We start from the raw sequence: 17,866 nt of genomic DNA, 5'->3' as shown, positions 1-17,866 counted from the left end.
GCGTGTACCGCTTCGATTTTTTCTGGCCGTTGCCTCGTCACACACACACATACTTTCTTGGCGAGAGCCCTCGTCACCTACCGCACACGTGTGCTCCAGACGCCTCCTAGTCTCTGAGCACAGGGGTCTCTGCGCCCACTTTTGCTTCTTTCGGTGTTTCCGCGCACAAGTGCCGCCGCCATGTCTCGTGAGCAGAGCCCTGACATCATGATGGAGAGCGAGCCTCGCTCGCCGACGAGCTCGTCTAGCCAAAGCGAGGACCACACCCGCGACGGCGCCGCTTCTCAGAAATCACGCGACACCAACACCGCTGCCAACTGTGAGGGCATTGCTCACACTAACCTGAGCACGCGTGAGGGGCCTCGCAACGGTATGGGTGCGTCGAGGAACGGCTCTCGCGTCATCAGTCAGAGCAACTCGATCGACGCCTCGCAGCCACGCGCGGTGTCGACGAACAGCAACGGTGCGGCGAAGCCGATACCGATGGTGCCCCATCTGCTCCTCAGCGGCTCGCAGAGCCGGCTGAGCGCAGCCAGCACCACAGGGGGCGCTTCCACGTCCCAGACGCGCACGAGCGGCGTGGTGGCACGGGCAAGCACTTCCAGCGCCACCACTGCAGCCCCGGTCGCTGCGGGCGCCGGTCGCCCACCGTCGGCGCCGGTCGCTCGGCCGACCGCCCCTGTGGCTCACACCCCCTCCGCCTCAATGCCGCGCCCTACCGTCCTCTCAGCGAGCACTCGGCGCACAAGCGGAAGTGCCAGCTGCAAGGCATTCATGCCGCAGGTGAGCACGGCGGCGCCGGACTACACCGCCTACCCGTCTGACATATCAAAGTATCTGAAGGACGTTATTCGCCGCCGTGAGGAGGCCATGATGCTGAAGCTTTTGCCCACGGCCCAGCTGATGAGTCAGACAGTGCTGCAGGCGCAGACGGCGTACGAGCTGATTGCTCATCAGGAGGCGATTGAGTTCGTCCACATCTCTCACAAGCGCAGAGAGGCGGAGATGAAGGCTAAGGAGGCAAATTCGGCGAAGGTGTTGAAGGAAAAGGTGGAGGAACAGAAAAGGCAGCACAGGGAGGAGATAGCGCAGCAGAAGAATGAAGTGGCCGCTGCAGCGAAGCAGACGGAGGCGGACATCAGAGAAAAGCTAAAGGCACTCGTCTCTCTGCAGCCAAAGCTGAACATTGTGCCAGCCGTCATGGCCCAGCTGCAGGACCCGTCGAGCGACTGTCGGCTGCTGGGGGCGCTCTTGGTGGAGGAAAGGCAGCTGCAAAAGGCACTCAAAGGAGATGCACGGTACAAGTCCAAGACGACAGGAATGGATGGTGGCGCAGAGCCGTACTGGTGGAAGGATTGCGTCTGCGCCTCCTTTAATGCCTCGGCGCTAATGAGGCAGGAGCCGCACCGTGCCAGCATCGTCGACGTGCCTTTTGCCACCAAGACAGCGGCGGACAAGAAGGTCGTTGTCGTAAAGGATGGAGCGGGCGAAGTCGTTGCGTGGGCGCACACCCGTACTGGCCCTGACCCGAGCGCTCTGGCGGAGGCGTACCTGAAGGCAAAGCTGGAGGCTCCCGAACTGCCGGCGAGCGCGTACAGGGGGGTGCTGTGGCCCAAGGAGGATGCAGCGGAGGTGGCGCGCAAGGCGAGGGCCGTCAAGAGTCCCATTGCAGATATTCTGCCAGAGGTGATCACGATCCTCAGCTGCGGGGAGATGACCTCGCACGAGCTTTCGAAGAAGGATGTTGCCGCGCTGGGTGAGGCAGCCTCTTAGCGGGTACATAAAAGCGAAGGGAAGGGGCCATCCACTTCTGGAGAGTCTTTTGACCCTTCTGTTTGCGCTTAGCGGGTCTCTTAGATGTTGAAGGGTGTCGTCTCTATTTCCGCTCGGCAGTGCGCCACTCGTGGTGGTGGTGATGGTGGCCTGCTGTGTCTTTTCGTGTGTGTGTGTGCGCGCTTAGGGAAGTGCCCCTCTCTTTCTACTTCGCACTCTCTGAGCCCTTCCTCGCCCTCTTCTGGCCAGTTTTACCCTCCGCGATCGCGATGCAGGCATACGTGAAGAGCCGAACGCGCGTACACACCGCTTCAGCCTTCTTTTCGCGCTTTCTCCTTAAAGTTTTTAGTGTCTTGTGACTCCCTCTGTTTCCCCCCTTGTCCGCCCTCTTTTGCCCCTCATCTCGGCTGTGGGGCCCCTTCCCCCCTCCTTCTCCGTCGCATTGCAGGCGGGCGTGTGCTATGGTGCCTCTTCCTCTCTGCCCGTGTCCTCATCCGCGTGCGCTGCTCCTCTTCCCCACACACGCACATACACACACACATATATATATACACCCCATCTGCCTCGCTTTCTCACTCTCTTTCCGTTAGCCTCTCTCCTTGTTCGTTATCAGAGGCGCCCTCTCCGTTTAGTTGGCAGGCCGTACGTCTGGCAGGGCCCCACCCCCACCCTGCCCGCCCTCACATGCGGCCTCTGTCGCGCGCTCGGCTCCGTTTGCTCATTTCTTTTTTTTTCTCTCCTGATGGTTGACCCCCTCCCTTTCCCCCTTCATTAGAGGAGAAAACTATGTGTGTGTGTGTGTATGTGCGTGCATGTGTGTGCCTTCACGCACGGTGAGAGGGCCTGCAGCTGCCGCGGTTGTCATCGTGGCCAGCCTTCCTCCACCATCGTCTCCCTCTCCCCCTCTCCCTTCCCCTCCCCTCGTCTAAGTTCCCCATTTCTTTTTCCGTTTAGAGTGCAGAAGAATCTGCAAAGGCCACAGAAGCTGAAGGCAGTGAAGACGTCGAAGAGCAACGTGCCAAAGCTGCCCACAAACGCAACCCTACAGAGTGGCGCTGTAGAGATGAAGCGGTATAGAAGAGAGAGGGTGTGACGGAGAGAAATACGCGCAGGGGCAGTAGAGAGCTGTCGAAAGTAAGCGAGCCAAGCAAGCTCGCCCTCCGCAGCGACATCTGCATAACCTCCTCCTGGCATCTCCCCGTGGCTGCTCTCTGGTTCGGCTCGCTTCGTTAGCCTTTGCCTTCGATGCTCCCTTTCACGTCAGTCCGCATTACCTTTATCGTAGAGGGGGTGGGTAGGTGGTTGAATATTTGGTGCGCGCAGCCCTCCCAAAGCTAATGAAGAAAAAGGGACGACACCGATGTTGAAGAAAAAAAATAGTCACATATACGTGCACGCCTCCCCCCTCTGTGCTTGTGCGTGCGTGTGCGTGTGTGTGTGTGTGTGACGATCGTAAAGGACTGTGGCAGCGTCAGAGCAGCGACTGCTGCGGAGGAAAAGAAGGGACCGCTGCGTGAGGGTTTGGGCGTGCGGAGCGTGTGCGCCACATGCTGGAGAGAGTGGGTGAGGGGTAAGGGGGAGTGCTGCGTGAGCTCCAACACGCGCGCTCTTCAGCCTCGTTCTTCGCTCTATGCCGTAGTGCGACTGCCTTCTTCCAACGTCCCATCCCCTTCCCCCCACTCCACCCTGTGTACTACTGCCTGCGACCTCAGAAAAAGGGTGAGGACCCCTTGTGAGCCGTGCAAGTACGCCTTTGCTTTCAGTAGGGGCGGCACCAGGCAGGCAGCTCCACCTTTCTATGGCCAACAGAGGTGAGGACGCTATTATGCCGCCCGTCCTCGCTCTTCTGCGCCTTCTCTGCATCATGCCCAAGTGCCAACAACCTCTTCTCCTCGCCTGAACACCCTCGAATGTGCTGTAAAAGTAGAGTTGCACAAGCTCTCCACCCCTTCCGGCTCGATAAGTTTCCGCAGAAGGTGCTGCCGCCGCCCTCCCCTCCCCTCCCCCTTTTCTCCGACCGCATTCACCAGCGAGATGGAGATGGATCTCCTGACGCGGCGTGAGGCCGCAAAGGTCGAGGGAGTCTTGGCGGACCTTGCGCAAGACCTCCAGATCCTCGCCTTCTTGCCCGAGGAGTTTACATCGTGGGTGCGCGACGAAACCGTCGTGGCGGCGGCTCGGCGTGATACGAACAAATACCTTCGCCGCTACGAGGAGCACGTGGCGCGCCAGACGAAGGAGGCAGATGCGACGAAGCAGCACACCAAAGGCTGCACTTCCACTGTGGCAGGGCTACCTGCATCCTCACGCTCAAGCAGCAACCGCAGCAGCACCGATGGGCGCTGCGACGTCACCGCACCCGACTCGTCTGCTTCGTCGTCGTCCTCGCTCACCCCGGAATACGAAGAAGAGCGCCAGCGGGCAATCAAGGCCGCCTGCTTCGTGTACGCAGCCGGGCACTACGGCGACCCAACCGACAACGACGATAATGAGGCGGTGCTGCAGGTGAGCGAGTACGCGCAACTCGAGCGCGACTTACTGGTGGGGGCCACCACGACTGGCTCCGTGGACGCAGCGGACCTGCAGACGCACCACCTGAGCACGCGCGCTCTCGTCGACACACTGCACGACGGCCGGTATGGTGACATCATGCAGTACTTTGTGAAACACCTGTACGCGCCAAGCTCATCTTCCACATGCACGTCGAAGCGACCCGCTCCCTCCGCCGCAGCGTCAGACTCGACGGTGCTGTCGCCAGCCTACAAGTGCGGCCTCATCGACGAGGGCCTGGATCACCTGCGCGAGCTGGTGGTCACGCTGCACCGGCTCATCCATCAGCGCCATCAGTCAACAGTCAACGAGGACATCCATCGCTACCAGCTTCTCCATGACGCCGTGAACCGGGACCAGGCCGGCACGGCAGACGTGCAGTTGCTAAATCAGCGGTACCTCGAGGTCAAAGCCGCCCGCCAGCGCGAGGTGGCCGCCCTCGATCGCGACATTCAAGCGCTAGAGGAAGAGCTGCAGTACGTGAGGCGCACGGCGGATATCGAGTTGGAGGCGCTCCAAAATATGCAGGAGGCCGCACAGGAGGACCGCCGGTGCTCGCTGCGGCAGCAACTCGAGGCGCATCGTAAAAATGCAGACGAGGTGGCTCGCCGACTGCAACGGGCTCAGGACAAGGCCCTCGATGAGCTCAACACGCTGCGCTCCAACCGCACAAAGCGCGAGGCCGCTGTGAGTGGGGCCATCACTGAGTACGACGCCCAGAGCGCCTTGCTCGAGACGGCAATGCGGCAGTTCAACGAGGAAACGGAGGCAGACACGGAGCGCATCGTTGCTCTGGAGAAGGCGGTAGAGAAGTTGCGGAAGGAGCGAGAGGAGCACGCGTGGGAGCTGACGGTGGCGGAGCAGCGGCAGGAGCACGCCAACGTGATCCGCCAGCAGCAGGAGCAAGACGCGCGCGTCATTCAAGCCTACTTCCGCGCCTTCATCACTCGCGTCCACGCAGAGCGAGAGCTCGAGAAGAGCACAAAGAAGCGCAAGAGGAAAAGCAAGAAGGCAAAGTGAGCGGGGTGGGGGGAAGGGGGGCTCTCCTGTGCCCCGTCGTCTCCGCGCATTTGGGGGGGAGGGGGGAAGAGACAGTGGCAGCTGCCGCGCAATTTTCCCTCCCGCACGCGCACCCCTCTCGCTCTCTCTCTCTATGTCTGTATCTGTGTGTGTATATGTGTGATGTGCATCGACGTACAGGCCATCGTCGTCGTGGTGTTTCCCATCCCTTTTCTTTGGATGGGCGCGGTGCTTTCGACCCCCCCTCAGCGATGTGAAGTTTTTTGCCCTTTGGCCGTTGGTGCGCCTCCACAGGCCCACGCCCACATCCCCATTTCGCTCTCTGAACCTCAAAGAGACGCCCTCTGCACCGCCCCCTGCCGAGAAGGCAACGGAGGTGGGCGGCGGCATGACACGTGCCGAGGGCAGAACGTGTAGAGGAGCGACAGCACCGCCCCAGCTTGAGTTGACGCTCTCTACGCACAGCCAGCTGTCCGTGGCATACACCCTCCCCCCTTCGTTGGCTCGCTGTCAATGAGGCCACGGAGCGCACGTGCGGCAGGGGAGGCATGTGGGGAAGAAGTTGCGCAGAATGCACGCGCACCGTCGCTTCCGCCCCGTGCTCGTGATGGCGTTTAGTATGTTGCCCTTCTTTCGCCTCCCCTCCCTCATCACCTCTCTCGCCTCGCCCTCTCCCCTTTTATGTGGTGACACAAACATACGCACATACACGCACGGTCAGCCCTCGCTCCCCACGTCTACAGGTTCTCTGAAAGAGCATGTCGTCATCTACCCGCGCGCCCACCTCTGCCGCGCAGCTGGGCGATGCGGCTTTCGACAACAACGTGAAGGTCAGCGCTGAGTTCTTGGCCCTGACGTACGGCGCTTTGGTGCAGCAGATGGTCGAGGAGCTCACGCAGGAGGACGATGTGGAGCAAGTGAATCAGCAGCTCTACAGTATGGGCCACCGAATCGGCGCTCGGCTGATAGAGGAGTACAGCGTTCGCAGCGGTGCTGCTCCGTGCCGCACCTTTAGCCAGGCGGCAGAGGGCGTCGCTCTCGTTGGGCTCCGCATGTTTCTCGGCGTGAGTGCGGAGTTGACTCAGGTAAAAGATGCAGCCGACACGTTTGCCATTAGTTTCCAAGATAACCCGCTTGCCCTTTTCGTGGAGCTGCCGGACGGTCCGCTTCGAGACGGCCTGTGGTACTCGAACCTGCTCTGCGGGGTCATCACCGGTGCGTTGAGTCTGGTCGGGCTGCAGACGGAAGCCCGCTTCTCACGTGACAAGCTGCGCGGCGACTCGAAGTATGAGATCACCCTGCACTTCAGGGGGAGGGAAAGGGAGACGTTCCAGGTGGAGCGGGGCTAACCGTGCATACAACCTCTCTCTCTCCCCTCGCCCCCCTCCTATTTCACTTCACATTCATGCTCTCGCCGGCCCTTGCGCCGGTGGGGGACGCTCGTGTCTATGCCGCACGGGGCTGGTGGTGATGGAGGGAGTGGGAGTGGGAGTGGGAGGGAGGGGAGGAGCGCCTCTGTCGCGCCCTCTTTATCGTCTGCTTGCCTCTGAGCGTGGGCCAGCGTCCCGGGAGGCGGCTGCATCGGCACGCTGGCCTGCAGAGGAAAGTGAGAGAGGTAAGATGTGGGGAAGGGGGGTGCGGGCCGTCTATCCCTGTCTGCTCTCCGTTGCTTCGGTTGCTTGTGATCCCCTGCTGCTGCTCCTCCCCAGGCCCCTCTTTTCTTCAGCTGCGGTGTCAACGCATTCACTTCGCCCAGTCATCTCTTTCGACCTCTGTACGTGCGCACCGCCATCCATCACAGCTCCCGCTACGCCATTCACCTCCTCCCTCAACTGTACTCTGAAGTGATCTGTTCTACTCGCCAGTGTGAAAGCGATGCGCTTATGATCTGCGGCCACACACACACTTACCCCTTCCTAAGCAAGCGCCTCATGGAGGTGCTGATGGAAGGAAGGAGGAGGGGGGAACTCATGCTCTACGGCATCTAGCGCAGTTGCCACGCCTCATATTCTGGGAGGAAGAGAAGTGAGGGCGCGCGGGTCTGTGCCCAAGGACCTTTCACATCACTCCCCCTCTTCCTCCCAGGAAGGCGGTACACACCGGTACAGCAGACGCGGCCCAATTGCCGGCAAATTCGGTGGTCAGGCGCTTTTCTGCTCTGCTCTCTCTCTTTGTGCTCCCCATCTCCCTCTCTTTTCCCTTCCCGTTTATCTTTTACCGCTGTCAGTGCTGCTGCCCTCCTCCTCTTGCACCTGAAAGCCAAAGAAAAAAGTGCGCTACTCGCTGCGATCGCGCACTCTCGTCGCTCCCCCTCCCCCCTCCACACACACACACACAGTCAGGAAGGGGGCACCCGTTGCAGTCGGCAACAGCAAAGGTAAGAGACGCTGTTGCGGCTGAAGCCGTCGTCGCATTCCGCCCCTTCTTCCTGTGTGTGGAAGCTTCCTCCGTTCGCTTCGCTGTCGTCTCAGCTACGGAATGGAATACGCCCAGAAATCTGCGCGACTGCCTCGTAGCGCAGAGGAGAAAGAGCGGTGGAAGCGTGTCATCATCATCCTCGAGCACTGCCCGCTGCAAACTATTCAGACGGATCGCGGCTTTGAACTGCTGAGTGATCGCCACCGCGCTTACCATGCACGGCACAATCAGGACCCGGCAGATTGGCGTCCGGATGTGGTGCACCAGTGCCTTCTGCACCTGCAGGACTCCGCACTCAACCGGGCAGGCATGCTCGAGGTGTTCCTTCGCACAAAGAAGCAGGTGTGCATCGCGGTAGATCCTCGCCTGCGCGTGCCACGCAACGTGCGCCTTTTTGAGAAGATGATGGTGTCGCTACTCTTCAAGCTGAAGGTGCGCGCGAGCACTGGCTACCTGTCCCTGTTGCGAGTAGTCGGCAACCCCATCACGGACCACATCCCAGCCGGCACGCGGCTTTACCGTGTAGAGAAGGACGGTGAACTCATCGAACCCTTTGCGTTCTGCGCCTCTTGCGGTTACGCAGCCGACATCCTCGACGAGCTACGCGCAGACCACAAAATCAGCCTCGCCCGTCGCCGCCTCACCTCGAGCACAAGTGGGACGCTAGAGGAGACAGGGGCGGAAGCTGGCACCGATGAGTTCGCGGAGGTGCAGCGCAAAGCCGCTGAGCGACGGCGCTTCCAGCCGTTTGCCTTCATCATTGGCGGCATGTCACGCGGCGACGTCTCTGTCGACTATGCCCGGCGAGGGGAGGTGTCGAGCATTCGCCTAGGGGATCGTGGTATGTCGGCGGCAGCCGTCATTAGTGCGCTGCTGCATGGATTCGAAGAGGAGTGGCTGCGCAAGGACAACGAGGCATGCTGAAAGATGTCACCCCCTTCCTTCCCTCTCTCATGCGTCCCCCCTCCCCACCACCACCACCACCACCCCCCCTTTGTTGGACAGGGGCAAGAGCACTGGCGCTCGCCCATGCGAGAGCCTTTGCTGTGTCGCGATTCCTTTGCAGTTACTTCTGTTGCTGCTGTGCTTTCGCTGAGCATCCCTCTTTCCCACGCTGCCCGACTGCTTTCCACGCAGAGGAAAGGGCAGGTGCCTTTGGAAGTTGCCTGCTGCACTATGTAAGCTGCACTGCCGCTGGCGCTGTAGTGCTTGCTCTGCACCACCACACGTCTCTGCGGAGAGGGAGGAGGTGCTCGGTGCGGAGGCGCGCGCCCTGCCGGCATTGATGAGGGTACACCCGAGAGGACTGCCGATTAAGTGGAAAAGTTGGATGGGGCAAAGCGGAGCTGTGCTTCTGCACGTTCGCCAGGGGCTGTTTGCCATGCGGCTCCGGCTGTTGCACAAGCGGGATGCAGCAGCTACCTGTGCCGCACTGCAGACCGGCGAAGCCTATTCGTAGGCCCTCCGCTCCTCACCCATCAAGTACACGCAACCTTAACACTCAACGAAGCGAGAAACGCAGCGCACACACGCACATACGCCACACTTCACGCGGGCACGAGAAGGGAACAGACAGACGAGCAGCAGCGCCATCAACGATAGTATGGTGGCTGTGAGGTGCGTCGCTTGGCCCGAGGACCGGCCGTTTATGCGCATGAAGGTTTCGGTTGTTGCTGTTGTTGTTGTCGAGGGGAGGAGGGGCACCACGTACTGCAACTCGCTGTACCTCGTTGCTGCGTAGATGCACATGACGGCTGCTCCCCGCGCGCACAAAATCGCGAACTACGTGCATGCTAGTCTCCCTCCCCTTACTTCCTCTTGCTGCAATACCTCTTCTCACTCACACGGCACTCTTCTTCTCTAAAACACACACACACACACACGCGCAAGGAGGCACACCCTCTAGCTCCCATCCCCTCTCTTTTTGCGTGCCTCCCTTTCCACCCTTTCCCTTCGCCCTATTTCGTTGCCTGCTGCTGCTGCTGCTCAGCGACCTCAAAGGGGAGGGTGAAGGAGAAGGCGAAAACAGACGCGAAGCGCTTGGCATCGTCACGGTAGAAAAGACGAGCGAACACAAAGAAGCACAGCGGAGAGGGAGGCAAAGAGAGGGGTCCTTCACCGCTGTAAAGCCGCGCCCGCAGCGACAGACGCGCATAAACACACACACGGTGCGCACCAGCCTCCTCCTCACCCTCTGCCCACTCTCAGCCACGCGTGCACAGCTCGACACCCTTTCCGCCCCCTCTCTCTCTGTCGTCGAGTGTGAGTGAAGCTTTTTGCTGCTGTTGTTTTTTTCTTGCGTGTGCGTTCTTCGTTGGTTATCTTCAGCAAAGACAAGCAGAGGGTGACCGCATCAACAGACGCAAACGGTAGGGACACACAGCAACACCTCACCAGGCATGCCATTCTCATGCGCGCGGGCCAGCGCCGGGGTACGTATTGGATTATATTCGCTGCTTCGCTTCGCAGAGGACGGCTGACCTCATCGCCGACTCTCCTCTCCGTCCATCTCGCTTGGCTCCTCTGATTTTTTCTTCTGTTTGCTTTCTCCCTCTCTCTTATTTTCGGATCGACGACTGCTCTCCTCCCGTTGCTTCCCCCCCTCTGTGTGTGTGCGGCGCTCCTCCGCTCATCATATCACTTCTCCTTTCTCAGCTCACCTTCGCTTCAGCTCCCCGCCGCTATTGCTGTTGCTTTCTCTCTTCTTTCTCCTTCCCTTTCGTACGCACAGGGCCTCCCCCCTCCCCTCCCCTCACGCCCCATTGCCTGCTACCCCGTCTCTCCGTCGCTGCCTCTCGCCACGAGTCCCTTGCCTGTCTCGTCAGCGCGCAGCAGGTTTCACCTCAGCTGCACTCTTCCCCTTCAGCCGTCCCGCCCGCCCCCTCTACCCTCTCCCCGTCCCTCTCTTGTCGACTGCACCGCTGGTTGGCGTTGCCATTTTTGCTTCATCGCTGTGTGTCCGTCAGTGTGTGTGTGTGTGTCTACGCGCTGTGCACGTATAACTCGCCAAGTTGCTGAGACGTGCTCCCCAGAGGCCAAGAGGGGGACTGCACGCTTAAAACGTCGGTGCCACACCCGCAGTAGTTGCAGAGATCGAGTGGCATACGCACATATTGTCAAGCGGCGTCATGTTCAACTCACTCGTGGGCGTGACTGCGCCGGTGACGATTTGCCCTCTCCACATGCTGGGCGGGGGCGGATCTAATTCAAAGGACGGCGGTCGCGGGCGCAGACAGCCACGCCGCATGCATAACGGGCATACACCACACCCAACGAGCAGCACTAAGGCAGGGCGGACGGGCAGCACCCTCCCGGCCGCAAGGACCCCCGTCCGACCCACCACGGGCCCTCTCCCTAGCACGGCGAGCACGCCGACTATGAGCCCGTCAGCACCGCCACCATCACGCCCGACGATCACCATATTGGCGGTGCTCGACGAAGTGGACGCGGCGGGTAGTGATCTCGGCGTCGAGAACGCCAGCCGCATCACAATCAACGGAAGCGCCAGCGACGGTGCCTTTCTCGGAACTAGCGAGGACCCCCTCGTCCATACCCAGACCGTCTTGTCGCCCTTCGGTTACTGCTCTCTGTTTCAGCACATCGACGCCGGGGCAGCGGCCGAAGCGGCAGTCCCGTTCTCGACTGAAAGGGCAGGCGCAGCATCCGCGCGGCGGAACAGCGGCTCCCTCTTACCCGCCAGTGGCTGCAGTAGTCGCGAAAACACGTACGAGAGCAGCTTCAAGGCGCTCAGCGGCGCCACCTCCCCTCGCTTTTCTATGCACCCGGACCCGAGCTTCCGCCTTGTGATGCCAAGTAAAATGTCGTCGATGCACGGCCGGACGACTACGTTCTCGGGGAGTGAGGATGCGGAGCATCCTTCCGTACGCATCTCCGCTACACCCGTCGTGCCCATCGTCCCGCATGTCGCCGAGCTGTCGTCGCGCAAGCGAGTGGCTGAGGATCTGCAGCGGCTTTACGGTGGTGCGGGTGCAGCAACAGAGAAGACTGCTACGGACTCCGCTAGTAAACCAATACAGGCGTCCGCATCAACGGCAGCAAAGAACGCTTCGCTGTCAAGCGATCGCACGGTCAGCACCGTCGAAGCATATCAGCCGTCGTTGGCGGCGACGAAAAGTCCGTCCTTCTTCCTCACCTCCCCCAGGTCCTTCGCTGCCAAGAGGTCGACGAAGGCGGACGGCAGAAAGGCGCCACCGACGGCGGTTGACCGGCGGCTGGAGCGGGAGCAGATTATTCGAGTCGGGGTGCAGCGGCTGTACCAGCGCCTGAACGAGCTGCACCTGGTCGTTCACCACGTCCAAAACGATGGCAACTGTCAGTTCCGGGCCATTTCCCACCAACTGTTCGGCAACGAGGACTACCACGACATCATCCGCAGTCAGATAGTGTCCTACATGCGGTCAGCACGAGCGCAATGTTTCGACCACTACTTCGAGTCGCATGCGCACGCGGACGCGTACTATGATAACTTAGCCAAGTCAGGTACGTGGGGAGACGAGCTGTCTCTACGAGCAGCCAGCGACTGCCTCTACGTAAACATTCACGTCTTATCCTCCGAGGAGCGCAACTGCTACATAACGTATCGTCCTTCCTCCGACCGCGCCGTCTCGGCCCCGTCGTTTCTCGTAGACGTGTGGAAGTTGCGGGAGCGCCGCCGGGCTGAGCGTCGCCTGCTCCGAGCGCACGGGCTGCAACAGCAGCAGCAGCACTACATCGACCCCAACAGCGTCGCTTTCGGTGACTCGCGGCAGGTGTCATTAAGCTCGGGCCTTCACGGCAATAACAAGAGCTTCGCAGCCGCCTCGACGATGTCCAGCGAGTACGGATGCCCCCGTAGGGGCATGAGCGGTAGAGCCGTGCGAGGCGAAGGCGGCAGCGAGGCGGTTGGGGGAGCACTTCTGTCTCCACAGGGAAGCGCCTACGGGAACTCTTTCAGAGGGCAGTTGCCTCTCCTGCGGTCGATGGGCGAGTGTGACACGCTTAAGCACGTTCAGCAAGGCAGCGGCAGTGATGACGAGGTCGAGATGGACGCAAACGCCATTCAGCTTGCCTTGCACCGTAGGCTGCTACAGGCCGAAATCCGCTGCAGTCGGCCGCTCTCGAGAATGGGCAGCATCAGTCTCCGCGCTGGCGCCACATCAGACAGCGACGTTGGTGGCGGCCTCAGCCACCAAGCGGCCACAATGCCGCTCCAGCAGGCGGCGGCAGTGCCGGTGATGCGCCTCGCTCGCCGCGGCGAGGACGCCTCCATGGATACTGCAGCGAATCAGGTGGAAAAATTTCGCGCTTGTGGCGCCGAGGTGCAGTCCCATGATGCGGCCACACAGTCCGTTCACATATTTACCCAACATATGGAAGCGGCCAACGCAGGCGCGCCGGACGAAGTCGCCGTCTGTTTTCCCCGTGCACGTTTTGGGGATGCAGTGCGGTCGTCGACGACGGGGGCTGCAGCCCCTGAGGTGACGAGTCCGTTTTTGCTTCAGCCTCAGTCGCAGGGCGGCGCGATGACCATGACAGGTGGCGTGATAGCAGAGACGCCCCTCTTGGGTGACACACGGCGCGCCGATACCTTGGACCCTGGGCAGGCGCCCCCACCGACGCAGCGGCAAGGGGACGAGGCTCGCGAAGTTATGCTGCTCGCGTCGAGCATAAACGGTGGCCGGTCGAATCAGTCCTTGCAGCGGAGCTTTTCTTACGCACAGAGTGCAACTTCTTTCACCGGCGGCGGTGGCCCTGTTACCGCCGACGTTGCGCCAAGTCGCCCCTTGGCCCAGCCTCCTGCTGGCAGTGGCGGGCATAGCCCCAACGCTCCGTTTCTTGGTAGTCTCGTTCCGCGCTCTGGGACGCCCTCTCACGGCCTCGGCGTCGATGGCGACGGCCTCAATCAGAGCGTATGCTGCTTCTCCTTCGAACCGCGAACAGAGGCAATCGACATCTTCCTGTCCTACATCTACCCGGTGCACTACAATTCACTGAGCGTCAAGCAGTAGCGGGAGCGAGCGGCCGACTCGGCGCCCCGCGGCTGAGGCTACGACGGCAACTTTTACAGCGCTGAGGGCACAGCCGCGTGGTAATTCCCACCGAGGCGTACACGCGCAGCGTCAAGCGCGGTGTGTGAAGCGTCCGGCAGCCTCACCGCCACAGCACTCGCGTGTGGCAGCAGTAATGCTGCCCACCCCCGTTGCCTTCCTCGCGCCCACCGAGGCCCCCAGCCCAGTGTCCCTCGAAGCGCTCACTAGGTTTGGGCTCGGGTCGCCACCTGGACTGCCTCGCGCCCACTCTCCTGATGGCCTTGCATGTTACGTATCCCGCGCAGATAGGGACGTCATCCAAGCCGCGCTGCAATGGACCTTCTGAAGGGTTTCGTGGAGCCGAACGCGCACCCCCCCTTTCGTCCCCTGCCAAGCGCCTAGCCACCCCACCTGGTGGGTACACCGGGCCGAGTGCTCACCGCATAGCAAAGACCGCACGGCGCATGGCGGCCCATGTCGGCGGCCAAGTCCTGGGCGATGCGGCGGTCGGCAAGGCGGGGGTCGGTGCTCAGGTAGCTGAGTCGGCGCATTGCTATAACGCGTGTGTCTCCACCATCTGCTGCGCACGGCTGGGGGTGGCCGGTAAGCGGGTTGGTGGGCCTCTATGACAGGCCTGAGTCGAGAGACGCACTGCACGCGTGCTCTCTGGGTTAGGCAGAGAGAACAGATACGCATCGAGGAAACTGAATCCGCCCTCGTCTCCGTCAACCGCGAGTGACGTCGGCTTTGTTTCGCAGGTCTGCAAGCGCAGGCCCCCTTTTTTAGCGCATGCACTGCTGTGCGCCGTGCTGTGTATGCATAGCCTGCGCAACCCCCTCGTTCTTCCCCCTCCCCCCTCCCCTGCCGCACCCCGCTCTTCCTCGAGGTCGCGTGAGAGTGCACGTGCATGCGAACTGAATGCGCGCACTGGGCCGGCTCCCTCGCCACGTTGCGATGGATCTCGGCGGTGGTCTCCCCTCCCCTTCCCCACCCCCCTTACTCTACGCTCCACCAGTCCCTCCCGCAACATCTTCCTCATAGGCATCCCTGGCGTCAGATACTCGTCATTCTCGTTGTGCAAGCGGGCACATCACTTCCACTACGCATCAATCGATGCCTTGAGCACAGACCGACGCATTTTTTGTCGCGATAGTGTTTTTTAGGGGAGCACTTCCCCCTCCTCCCCTCCGCCCTCCCTCTCTATACACGCACATCCCCTTGGCCCCCGAGTTTCGCCATCAGTCCCGCGCAAAGATGGGGCAGGCCAAGACGAAGCTGAACATCATAATTTGCGGGCTTGACAATAGCGGCAAAACCACCGTCATCAACTTCTTGAAGCCGGAGGAGGAGCGCTCCGAGAACATCGCGGCCACCGTTGGGTACAGCGTGGACCGCTTCAGGAAGGGAAAGGTCAACATCACGGCGTTCGACATGGGCGGCGCGCAGAAGTTTCGCGGACTGTGGGAAAGCTACTACAGCAACATTGACGGCGTCGTGTTTGTAATCGACAGCAGCGACACGCTCCGCATGTGCGTGGTGAAGGACGAGCTGGAGCAGATGCTCAACCACGCCGACCTCAAGACGCCCAATGTGCCGTTCATTTTCTTCGCCAACAAGATGGACCTAGCCGAGGCCAAGACGCCGATGGAGCTGGCACAGACCCTGCAACTGAACAGCCTCATGGGTGATCATCCCATGAACATTTTCGCCTCCAACGCACTGCGAGGTGAGGGCATTCAGGAAGGGATGGACTGGCTGCTTTCGGTAATGCTGCGCCGTCTGGAAGCTGCCAAGAAGAAGTGAGCTATGCGTCTGGATGCAGTGAGAGGGATGAGTGGGGGGGAAGGGGAGAGGCGCGCACAGGCGAATGCGAGCAACTGCGGCGACATGACATGGCGACTCTCTGTGTCTGCGCTGTGGGTGTACACCTGCAAGGGGGTCTCCTCCCTTCTGAGCCCTCTTTGCACCGTACGGATCTTCCGTCGCTCGAAACCTCTCGAGCCGGCAAGTGTGCTGTGTGCTCGGGTGGTTGCGGACCGCATCTGTAGCTCATTGTCAGGGCTCATGGATCTCTACGCGTTCTCATGTACAGGGGCGGGGAGGTCTCATCGAGCCCCCTCCCCCTCTCCTCCTCCCAGCTCCACACACACACATACATACATACCCATACACATACACACCACCACCACTGCCCCCTTTTTGCGGTGTTGGGTCACCGCCTTTCACTCCATCGCCCGCCGCCTTCTCCCACACCTGTCTCGCATACGCATGTATGACTCCCTCCATGCGTATGTGCCCTCCCCCTCCCCCCTCTCGCTGTGTTTGGCATTCATTCTCCCGCCGCCGTTTGCTTTGGGATATGTGACACCGGTGCCCCCGTCTCGGTTCGACTTGATATACATTTGATGGCGGTGGTGGGGGTGTCTGTGTGTCTGTCTGTGTGTGTGTGTGTGGAAGGGGAGGGGTGAATATATTCTGTGTGGGCCTGGTGGCCCGTAAGGGCCTGATTAGCGTGCGCCGTGCGAGTGATGGCGGGAAGGGAACGGGAACAAGAGAGGAAAGTGGTTGGGAAGTGGGCAAAGGTGCTCTTTTCATGTCCTGCTGCCTCCACTCCCCGCCCGCCCCGAGCACCACACCGCACGATCCCCCCGCTCGTTCGCTCCCCCTCTCTGGCTTCACCCTTCGTGCACGCATTTGTATATGTGAATAGAACGAAGCCCAGTGCAACACCTCTCAGGCGTCTCCCCTTGCAGCGGCAGCACCGGCAAGGGGGGAGGATCCACCACGAGCCGGCGCATGCGCGTCTGCGTAGGAGCAGGAAGAGGTTCGAAGGCAGCCCTGCCGCTGCTTTGAAGGAGTCTAAAGGCAAAGACAGACTTGAGTGAATTGAAGGGCGGTGTGACGGCTCCCTCCACTTGTGCTGGTCCTTTCTGCCTCACCGGGCCCTTTGCATGTGTGGGCGGTCGGCAGGGGAGGGGTGCAACGAGGCTCGGTGGCGAAAACCGGGCTAGCGATTGCGTAACGCACGACGACTTGTGCGCGTGTGGTTGTTTACCGATGGATCGTCGCACAGCGCATCCTAGCAAGACCCCCTCACCCCCCCTCCTCTATGCCCTCTCCTCTCCTCTCCTCTCCTCTCACGCTTTCCAACACTCGGGTGACGCCGCGTCTGTCTTCTTTCTTCCGCTCTCTGTGCATTGCCTCTGCTTCTCGGCTCGTCTCCCTCTCATCGTCGACTCCAGCCCAAACCCGCATGCAGACACCTCCGCGCGCACCCATTACTCTACCCTGCGCCCTCACAGTCTCCCTCGGCCAACCGGAAAAGCACCACCTGTGACGCACCTTAGAGCGCGTCTGCACACAGTAAATCACGGGTGACAACTAGGCAACAATCCCCTTCGCTGCGACAGCCGAGCGTCCCACAGCTCAGCTTCTCATCCCCGCCTCCGAGCCCTTCCACACAGTCGTTAATACACACCGGGTCTTAGTCATGGCCGCCAACGGCAACAGATACGCCGCCGGCACTGGCGCCGCAGATGGTCACCCGTTCCTCGGTCGTGAGCTGCGCGTTGAGCTGACGGACGGTCGCGTCATTGCTGGTACTCTCATCGCCTACGAGGGGAGTGGTGACCTGCTGCTGCAGGCTGCTGTCGAGCAGCGTGTCTTCAAAGATGGCGAAGTCACCATGCGCGGGCTCAATCTGCTCGCTATTCCTTTCAAGTATGTTAAAGGGCTGCACCGCCGCCAGCCAGGTCTCAGGCCGATTGCGCTCACCAGCGGCGAGGCCGAGAAGACGCGGGCGTTGGTGATGTAAGAAGTGGTAAGAGCCGCGTTAGGAGGCAGCATGGCAGAGGTTGGGGGGAAGGGGAAGAGGAGACAGAGGATGGACGGCAGATGCCTTGGCGTGCAGGAGTCGACTCCCCCGCTCGTTGATGCCCCTTCCTTGTCACATGTGTTTGCCACAGGCGCCGCACACGATCGCCTGCCCCACCCCCCACCCTTCCGCTCTCCTCTGCCACTGTGTGGACGTCACAGTCAACGTCTTCTTTTGGCTCTCTTCATTCCTCCTATTCGTG

The 17,866-nt window shown here is 61.0% G+C and overlaps 7 protein-coding genes across 7 annotated transcripts; all 7 read left to right on the top strand.

Annotated features, from left to right (window-relative positions):
- Positions 1-180: 180 nt before the first annotated feature.
- On the top strand, positions 181-1,773 carry LSCM1_05786 (uncharacterized protein; the record flags this gene model as incomplete). Its single annotated transcript, XM_067323228.1, has 1 exon — positions 181-1,773. The coding sequence occupies one exon, from the start codon at positions 181-183 to the stop codon at positions 1,771-1,773; it is 1,593 nt and encodes a 530-aa protein (XP_067179863.1).
- Positions 1,774-3,807: 2,034 nt separating this feature from the next.
- On the top strand, positions 3,808-5,343 carry LSCM1_05785 (uncharacterized protein; the record flags this gene model as incomplete). Its single annotated transcript, XM_067323227.1, has 1 exon — positions 3,808-5,343. One exon carries the CDS (start codon positions 3,808-3,810, stop codon positions 5,341-5,343), a length of 1,536 nt encoding a protein of 511 aa, XP_067179862.1.
- A 758-nt stretch (positions 5,344-6,101) lies between these two features.
- LSCM1_05784 (uncharacterized protein) lies at positions 6,102-6,692 on the top strand (the record flags this gene model as incomplete). Its single annotated transcript, XM_067323226.1, has 1 exon — positions 6,102-6,692. One exon carries the CDS (start codon positions 6,102-6,104, stop codon positions 6,690-6,692), a length of 591 nt encoding a protein of 196 aa, XP_067179861.1.
- Positions 6,693-7,821: 1,129 nt separating this feature from the next.
- LSCM1_05783 (uncharacterized protein) lies at positions 7,822-8,685 on the top strand (the record flags this gene model as incomplete). Its single annotated transcript, XM_067323225.1, has 1 exon — positions 7,822-8,685. The coding sequence occupies one exon, from the start codon at positions 7,822-7,824 to the stop codon at positions 8,683-8,685; it is 864 nt and encodes a 287-aa protein (XP_067179860.1).
- A 2,204-nt stretch (positions 8,686-10,889) lies between these two features.
- On the top strand, positions 10,890-13,769 carry LSCM1_05782 (uncharacterized protein; the record flags this gene model as incomplete). The annotated part of the gene is made up of 1 exon (XM_067323224.1): positions 10,890-13,769. One exon carries the CDS (start codon positions 10,890-10,892, stop codon positions 13,767-13,769), a length of 2,880 nt encoding a protein of 959 aa, XP_067179859.1.
- Positions 13,770-15,044: 1,275 nt separating this feature from the next.
- Positions 15,045-15,593, top strand: LSCM1_05781 (uncharacterized protein; the record flags this gene model as incomplete). The annotated part of the gene is made up of 1 exon (XM_067323223.1): positions 15,045-15,593. One exon carries the CDS (start codon positions 15,045-15,047, stop codon positions 15,591-15,593), a length of 549 nt encoding a protein of 182 aa, XP_067179858.1.
- A 1,687-nt stretch (positions 15,594-17,280) lies between these two features.
- Positions 17,281-17,604, top strand: LSCM1_05780 (uncharacterized protein; the record flags this gene model as incomplete). Its single annotated transcript, XM_067323222.1, has 1 exon — positions 17,281-17,604. One exon carries the CDS (start codon positions 17,281-17,283, stop codon positions 17,602-17,604), a length of 324 nt encoding a protein of 107 aa, XP_067179857.1.
- Between the last annotated feature and the right edge of the window lie 262 nt (positions 17,605-17,866).

Source organism: Leishmania martiniquensis, chromosome 16 (genome assembly GCF_017916325.1).
Source record: "Leishmania martiniquensis isolate LSCM1 chromosome 16, whole genome shotgun sequence".
NCBI lineage: Eukaryota > Euglenozoa > Kinetoplastea > Trypanosomatida > Trypanosomatidae > Leishmania > Leishmania martiniquensis.
This window is presented reverse-complemented; position numbering and strand designations above follow the sequence as displayed.